This window comes from Salmo salar, chromosome ssa14 (assembly GCF_905237065.1).
Source record: "Salmo salar chromosome ssa14, Ssal_v3.1, whole genome shotgun sequence".
Lineage (NCBI taxonomy): Eukaryota > Metazoa > Chordata > Actinopteri > Salmoniformes > Salmonidae > Salmo > Salmo salar.
In genome coordinates, this window is record NC_059455.1 from 72,850,927 (window position 1) to 72,859,758 (window position 8,832).

The 8,832-nt window shown below is 45.8% G+C and overlaps 1 protein-coding gene and 1 long non-coding RNA gene across 2 annotated transcripts; both read right to left on the reverse strand.

Annotated features, from left to right (window-relative positions):
• Positions 1 to 683: 683 nt before the first annotated feature.
• Positions 684 to 2,319, reverse strand: LOC123726778 (uncharacterized). Its single transcript, XR_006758920.1, has 4 exons — positions 2,221 to 2,319; positions 1,516 to 1,650; positions 1,313 to 1,441; positions 684 to 939 (listed from the first exon to the last, which is right to left on the reverse strand). It is a non-coding gene; the product is annotated as an uncharacterized lncRNA (long non-coding RNA).
• Positions 2,317 to 5,307, reverse strand: LOC106570258 (zona pellucida sperm-binding protein 3-like). Its single transcript, XM_045693699.1, has 8 exons — positions 4,817 to 5,307; positions 4,600 to 4,715; positions 4,407 to 4,510; positions 3,410 to 3,587; positions 3,113 to 3,230; positions 2,878 to 2,963; positions 2,558 to 2,754; positions 2,317 to 2,396 (listed from the first exon to the last, which is right to left on the reverse strand). Exons 1-8 carry the CDS (start codon positions 5,228 to 5,230, stop codon positions 2,317 to 2,319), a joined length of 1,293 nt encoding a protein of 430 aa, XP_045549655.1. The 5' UTR covers positions 5,231 to 5,307.
• Between the last annotated feature and the right edge of the window lie 3,525 nt (positions 5,308 to 8,832).

The window sequence follows — 8,832 nt, forward strand, 5'->3', positions numbered from 1 at the left end:
CCAAAGCCTTTCCATTGACTTTGAGGCTAGGCGTACACCAGACTAAACCCAAAAACTTGGGTTTTAGCACCAAATTATCCTTGTGGTTAATAATGGAAGTCTCACAACAACCAAAAAATAAAAAATAGGGGGCGGGGTTTAAGGAAAAGGACCAGTTAGAAATGCCAGTGCCGATTTCTGGTTCCAGGCCGCCAGTGGAGGTTGAGGGAAGAACGGCGCGAATGGCAAACACGGGTTTGATACCATTCCACTGCAGTTACCACAAGCCCGGTCTCCCCAATTAAGGGGCCACCAACCTCCTGTGCAGTCCACCCCTTCCTCAGACCCTTTATAGCCGGAGTTCACATTGCAAGCCCAATTTCTCAGAATGCCCTGTAACTTACATGCTCAATCAGGAACCTTGGGACAGAGTCCCATTAATCCAGGATGTGCTGTCTGGCTATGCAAACACCAATACAGACCAAAGACTACGCTAGGAAATGTCAGTTGGCAGCAACATGCAACAGTGAAGGGGCTCCATACCAAGTGCAACATTCTTGTTGGTTGAGCCTACTACTGAATATGCCCCCTGATCATGTGTTGCCCTTCTACATTGCTGGGCACTCACTTTAACAAATGAAGGCAATATTTCAGATTACTCTAGCATGTAGTGCATAATGGTGAAGACAGAAAGTCAGTCGAAGTAGCATTAAATCATTTATTTTTCAAAGAGATTAACAGGCATCATCTCAGTGTTGTGGTAGTCTCTTCACTGGTTGAGTTCGCCAGGAGCAGATGTGGTGGTGCTTATGTCACTTTGTTGTAGGGGCATCCTCCTTGTGTGCTGGGACATCAGGACTGGCACCAACCTCAGTGAGTTGGAGTGTGCTGCTGCTTGGAGCAAGTCTATTATGGGCCACCACGACAACAGCGCCTTCCAGTTCTAGAAATAGATATGGACTGGGAACATATTCCTTCTTTATGAAACCACATCAAAAGCTCTGAAGTCAGATATTTAAAAGTGATACTGGCAAGTGCCATGTGCAGGTTGACATTTATTGAGACGGTATTGTCCTGGAGGCAGAACTTAGCGATTACCACTAGATGGAAAGTCAAAGTTGGCTACATTGTAACAATGTATGCTTTTTTGGTTTTAATTTAATGTTAAGCATTAGGGTTGGCAGTGAGGTTAATGTTTAAAAATCATATTTTATTACTTTGTGGCTGTGCCAGCTAGTGAACATTCTGCGGAGCCATCCCAATAAGTGCTAACCTGCTTGCCATGTGCAGGTTATTTCCCTCTAAAATAGCAGTACCATCATCCCATACATACCCTTTCAATAGGTTCCAATCTCATTCTGATCCTTCTCTTCACCCAGACCCTCTTTCTCTGTGGTAACCTCAAGGTCTCCAATGGGCTCAGGTGTAGGAATCAACTCAGGGTCTGGGGTGGCCTCCAGCTCTGAGAACAGACTATTTAGCACAGAGCCTACATGCAATTATCATACATGCAAAACAGTAAAGTACAGTCATTACCTCTTTGGGCAATTAGTTCTTTCTGCTTGATGAAGCCATCATATGTTGCAGAGCTAACGAGACCGTGCTTGTTGTTGGGTCCGACCCTCGGGCCCAAGGGACTAGCCGCATTTTGGGATTGGGCGAAATAAGGTCCTGGAATTAAATGTAACAGATTAACACAGCCAGTGTTGGCAGAATTGCTAGCCTATAGGGATAGGAAAAGACAGGTGTCCGAAGTGGCACCCGATGACCTATAGAGTGCACTACTTTTGGCCAGTGCATCATGGTCTGGGCAATAGTCGAGACATCCTGGTTGCCTCCCACACATTTTAAAAAACTGGCTTCACACTTCTGTACCTACTGGAATGCGAGTTTGGCATAAGTCTGCCTATGTCACTACCTGATCCGCTTGAATACATACAAAATAGTAGCTGCAAGATGGAGATCAGTTCTTTTTAATGAGTGCATTATGCAAGTGGCTAGTTTGCCTCAACTACCTTCACTAAAACCACTGCAAAGGTATTCCCTGCAAAATTTGGTTTCAAATCATGACGTTCTGCTATGTCTGCCTCGTGATTTGTTGGGAGAAGTTGCCAAACGAGTCAGTCATTGAAGCCAGACCCTAGTCACTGCTGTTGCCTAGGGTTGGGTTATCAAGACTACCTGTTCAAAGGTAGTGCACTACATAAGGAATAAGATTATGCCATGTCAGAGTCAAATTACCTCTCTTGAAGTCCATGCCACTCCAACGACTGCCAGGTGATACGGGCTTCCTGTCCCCTGTTGAGGCAGGGAAGCCAGGTATATCGATACCTCCACTCATCCGTGAGATAGAGATGTACGCTTCTGTTTACTTGGGAGGACCATTATGGGGCCCAAAGTAGTATCCTGGCCCCATACTAAAAGGACAACACATTCATTAAACACACCTTTGCAGTCAAGACACTTTCAATTAGTCTTCCCTCAATTTCCATCTCAACCATATTGGAGAAGGTCCCAGCCCTGCAATGTGTTTTGAGAAGGTAGTGACAGAATAGAGGGATTAAGATGTCAAATACACCTTTCTTGGCCTTCATCCCAATACTCCAATTGTCACCAGAGACTGGGGGTTTGTTGCGGTAGATACGAGGTTCAAGTTGGCTACCACCTAGTCTTGGACTGAGGGGACGTTGTGCTGGAGCTTGATCAACCCCCTTCTGTCTACTCAGGCTTAGACAATGCCCACATAGCAAATCATTCTCATCAGCAGACCTCCATCTGAAATGTATGAAAGATCTACTCATGGACCAAGAACACACCATTTTTTTAAAATGCTATGGTTATTCCAGTGAATAGGTCACAGCCCAGTAACAGTAGCTAAGGAAATGTGACTTATCCCACCTGCCATCAATGAAGGAGCATGCCTTGTTGCTAGGCTCTGCATGGTCCATGACAGGGACTGCCATAAGGTGGCAGGTGATGTACAGCTGTAAAAAAAACAGGATGAGCAAAACAAAGATGCAGAATCACAGTAGCCTACATAATGTCTGTAAATTATGTAACTGTAGAATAATTTTACTACAGTAGCCGTAATGGCCTCTACAATATCTGTTCTTTTTTTAAATACCGCCCTCACCTCTGCCCCGTCCTCCTGGTAGAACCTAAAGGCATCAATGTGGAACCCGAGCTCGTTGTCCTGGGTTCTACGCATGAAACCAGAGCGGGAACCAGGCAGCTGGGAATCCGTCAAGCACCTGGAGGGAGATACATATTGGGGCATCTTCCTTAGTAACCAATTAAGAAGTCTCAAAGAAACCGCCAAGCACCAGTTGACTACTTTAAAAATGGTGGAAGCCCTCAAATGGCATATTCTATCGTTCTCTACGGGCCAGCCGGAGAATAGTCGTTCTAAGCCATTTTCCCCCCTGCTTACCCATCACTCTCAATGAAGACATATCTAGGGACAGAGTTGCTATCAGGGTCCAGTGTGGCCACGCAGCTGCTAACAAACACCCTGAGCCTGGTGTGGTGAGCAACCCTGACAGACGCCTCAATGTTGATGGGATCACCCAGGAAGTAGACTCCAGAACCCCGCTCATAGAGCCAGTCACCTGGAAAGGAAATGGCAGTAAAGACAGGTTATCCAATAATGAACTAAAGGAGCCTAACATTACTCCTTATAGTCCAAGGACCATCTGTTTAGATGTGAATTGGCCCTGGCAGCTAAAGCCTCTATTGCAGTATAGTTCAAGAAACAAAGCCCTCTTGCATATCGCATCAAAATCACTTCACACGCGCAACACTTAGTTACTCTACACCATTTAGTTGTAGCCGACAGTATTTCAGTGACAACACGTTTGTGGCGTCAATCTTCCGTTTATACACAGGTGTTTGAAGACGCAGATAACTAATTAGCACAGGTACGCCTCTGTCTTCTGTATGTCAACCATTAACAAGCACTGTCACATGGAAATATGTCCGTGTGGGAGGGAACCCTATAAAAACGTGTAGTAATTGAACTTTCTTTGAAAATGTGTCGCTGATGTGAAAGACCGTACTGCAAGCGATGCGTTTTAAAGTTACGAACGCGAGTCGCTATTAAAACTACCCCGGCCAGAACTTATTGTCAATAGGCGCTAAACTAGTGAGCATCTAATATTGGATTCAAATGAGGGGTTTGTTAACAGGGCCATGTTTAGTATGCAAACTGTATAACGTTGCAGATAGAAGTGTCCCCCATAAGTTGTCTGATGTGATTCCGTATTTTGCATGTCAGAAGAGCATTTGTGCTACATAGTACATTTATATTTGAACATTCAATTCACGGGTTTTACCAAGCTTCTGGGAGAGCGCCATTGTACCCTTTAGATTATCTGAATGTTCAACAAAATAGTACCCTGCGAAGTGCAGCCCAGGATTCATATACCCACTTGTCATAAGCTTCAATGAGAACTGCAGGGTGTCTTCAGCAGACACTGTGGCGGTGAAAGGGATCCAGGTCGGCTGGAGAGAATAACTGTCCAAACTGTACTTCCTGAAACAGAAAGTACAGGCCGGTAAATAAACCAATAGGTCAACGCAGGATTCATATGATCATCATACAACAGTATAGCCTAAACTCACCTTTCATAATGACACTCAATTGGGATTACAGCACCAACCATTCGAATAACCCCATCTGGTGTGGTTCTGGGTGTATATCTGAGGAGGTTTGTGTAGATCAATGAGTCTTCGGTTATCTGTGGATTCACAAAGCAGCATTTAAGAGAAGGTTGTTTCAAGAAGTCAACTACTAGAGAAAAAAAAAAAATATATATATATATATATATAGGTATATTACCAGGTTCTTGGTTCCACAGTCCGAAAGTGCTGCAAATATTCTGTACTCATCTCCGGCTGCTGACGCTGTTGCCCTACAGGGCTCTTGGTCTTGGTACTGTTCAACTCCAAGTCGCAGGTCATCCACGTCGATTAGATTACCGAGTTGAAACAGATCAGCCTTCACGACTATCTCCATGTAGTCTGAATGGCACGTCACAGCGACAGTTTCTACTCGAATTGGCCTTGAAACTGTTTGTTGGAGTGGAGGCTGTTTAAAGCGGGGACGATTGTCAAATTGCGGTGTTCGCCTTGGAAGTTGTTGCCATGTGTCAGTGCTATAAGTATATGACAAAGCAGGAGAGATTAAGAAGTTTTCCACAAGTAAAAACCAAACCAGTTGCTTGAACAATAACCTGAGCGCGTTTGCCATCATGAGTCCCACGCCAACAACTACTGTGACTCTGTAGGTTAGAGGACAGCGTGCCTCTGCTATGCTACAATTGATGAAACAGAGGTAGCTTTTAACAACCAACCAGGCTGCACACCTGGGCTGGATTACGCCCTAATTGGGCCTTGCATCTGATTAGTCAAGATCTTTAATTGGCACGCATGTTCAAATCAAATCACATTTTATTTGTCACGTACACATGGTTAGCAGATGTTAATGCGAGTGTAGCGAAATGCTTGTGCTTCTGGTTCCGACAGTGCAGGAATATCTAACAAGTAATCTAACAGTTCCCCAACAACTACAACTAATACACACAAATCTAAAAGGGGTGAATGAGAATATGTACATATAAATATATGGATGAACGATGGCCAAGGTGCAATAGATGGTATGAAATACAGTACATAAATATGATATGAGTAATGTAAGATATGTAAACATTATTAAGTGGCATGGTTTAAAGTGACTAGTGATTGGGTCTCCATGTAGGCAGCAGCCTCTCTGAGTTAGTGACTGCTGTTTAGCAGTCTGATGGCCTTGAGATAGAAACTGTTCTTCAGTCCCTCGGACCCATCTTCAATGCACATGTACTGACCTCACCTTCTGGATGGTAGCGGTGTGAACAGGCAGTGGCTCGGGTGGCTGTTGTCTTTGATTATCAGTTTTTTTGCCTTCCTGAGGTTGAAGAGGCGCTGTTGCGCCTTCTTCACCACACTGTCAGTGTGGGTGGACCATTTCAGTTTGTCGTTGATGTGTACGCCGAGGAACTTAAAACGTTCCACTTTCTTCACTGTTGTCCCTTCGATGTAGGTGGTGGGGGTGCTCCCTCTGCTGTTTCCTGAAGTCCACGATCTTCTCCTTTTTTTTGTTGACGTTGAGTGAGAAGGTGTTTTCCTGACACCACACTCCGAGTGCCCTCACCTCCTCCCTGTAGGCTGCCTCGTCGTTTTTGGTAATCAAGCCCACTACTGTTGTGTCGTCTGCAAACTTGATGGTTCTGTTGGAAGCGTGCATGGCCACGCCGTCGTGGGTGAACAGGGAGTACAGGAGGGGGCTGAGCACGCACCCGTGTGGGGCCCCAGTGTTCAGGGTCAGCGAGGTAGAGATGTTGTTTCTTACATTCACCACCTGGGGGTGGCCCGTCAGAAAGTCCAGGACCCAATTGCACAGGCGGGGTTGAGGCCCAGGGCCTCCAGCTTGACGATGAGCTTGGATGGTACTATGGTGTTGAATGCTGAGCTGTAGTCAATGAACATCATTCTTACATAGGTATTCCTCTTGTCCAGATGGGATAGGGAAGTGTGCAGTGTGATGGCGATTGCATCGTCTGTGGACCTGTTTGGGCGGTATGCAAACTGAAGTGGGTCTAGGGTGGCCGGAAGGTGGAGATGATATGATCCTTGACTAGTCTCTTAAAGCACTACAGGATGACAGAAGTGAGTGCTACGGGGCGGTAGTCATTTAGTTCAGTTATCTTTGCCTTCTGGGGAATAGGAACAATGGTGGCCATCTTGAAGCATGTGGGGACAGCAGACTGGGATAGGGAGCGATTGAATATGTCTGTAAACACACCAGCCAGCTGGTTTGCGCATGCTCTGAGGACGCGGCTAGGTATTCCGTCTGGGCCAGCAGCCCTGCGAGGGTTAACACGTTTAAATGTTTTACTCACGTCGGCCACGGAGAAGGAGAGACGCGGCACAGTTCTTGTTAGCGGCCCGTGGCGGTGGCACTGTATTATCCTCAAAGCGGGCAAAGAAGGTGTTTAGTTTGTCTGGAAGCGTGACGTCGGTGTCCGTGACGTGGCTGGTTTTCTTTTTGTAGTTCGTGATTTCCTGCAGACCCTGCCACATATGCCTCGTGTCTGAGCCGTTGAATTGGGCCTCCACTTTGTCCCTGTACCGGCATTTCGCTTGTTTGATTGCCTTGCGGAGGGAATAACTACACTGTTTATATTCAGCCATATTCCCAGACCTCTTTCCATGGTTAAATGCGATGGTTCGTGCTTTCAGTTTTGCGTGAATGCCGCCATCCATCCACGGTTTCTGGTTAGGGTAGGTTTTAATGGTCACAGTGGGTCCAACATCTCCAATGCACTTCCTTATAAATTCACTCACCGAGTCAACGTATAGGTCGATGTTATTCTCTGAGGCTGACCGGAACATATCCCAGTCCGCATGATCAAAACAATCTTGAAGCGTGGATTTCGATTGGTCAGACCAGCGTTGAATAGTTCTAGTCACTGGTACATCCTGTTTGAGTTTCTGCCTATAACACAGTAGGAGCAAGATGGCATCGTGGTCAGATTTGCCGAAGGGAGGGCTTTATATGCATCGCGGAAGTTAGAGTAGCAGTGCTCGAGTGTATTACCCCGGTGCAGAGTGCAATCAATATGCTGATAGAATTTAGGTAGCCTTGTTCTCAAATTTGCTTTGTTAAAATCCCCAGCTACAATAAATGCAGCCTCAGGATATATGGTTTCCAGTTTACATAGAGTCTAGTGAAGTTCCTTTAGGGCCATCTTGGTGTCAGCTTGAGAGGGAATGTACACAGCTGTGAAGATAACTGACGAGAATTCTCTTGGAAGATAATATTGCCGGCATTTGATTGTGAGGAATTCTAGTTTGGGTGAGCAGAAGGACTTGAGTTGCTGTATGTTGTAATGATTACACCATGAGTCGTTACTCATGAAGCATACACCCCCGCCCTTCCTCTTCCCAGAGAGGTGTTTATCTCTGTCGGCGTGGATGCATGTAGAGGCCCGGTGGCTGAACCGATTCCGACAACATATCCCGAGAGAGCCATGTTTCCGTGAAACAGAGAATGTTACAATCTCTGATCTCTCTCTGGAAGGCAACCCTTGCTCGAATTTCGTCTGCCTTGTTGTCAAGACAGTGGACATTGGCGAGTAGTATACTTGGGAGCGGTGGGCGACGTGCACGTTTACGGAGCCTGACCAGGAGGCCGCTCCATCTTCCCTTCTGTGGCGCCGTTGTCTTGGGTCAGCTTCTGGGATCAGATCCGTTGTCCTGGGTGGTGGTCCAAACAGAGGGTCCGCTTCAGGAAAGTCGTATTCCTGGTCATAATGTTGGTAAGTTGGTGTCACTCTTATATCCAATAGTTCTTCCCAGCTGTATGTAATAAGCCTTAAGACTTCCTGGGGTAAGAAATAATACATTTAAAAAAACAAAAGACTGCATAGTTTCCTAAGGACTCGAAGCGAGGCGACCATCTCTGTCGGCACCATCAGAGGAACGCGGTCATCTTTTTGGCCGCGTTCCTCTGCCCAGGCATCGCTGATACGTGGCAGATCTTAAAACGTCTGGATCGTTTTTTTACATATCAGCTAACACATCATGTGTTATAGCAATCTGTAGTGATGGAACACCAAATCTTTCTGTAGGCTTCGGCGCATTCACCAAATTGGGCCCCAAAACGGTTAATTATTAGGAGCTTCATTGTCTGTTCATTATGCACATTAATGACATCAAATCAAGTCAAATGTATTTATATATTCCTTCTTACATCAGCTGATATCTCAAAGTGCTGTACATAAACCCAGCCTAAAACCCCAAACAACAAGCAATGCA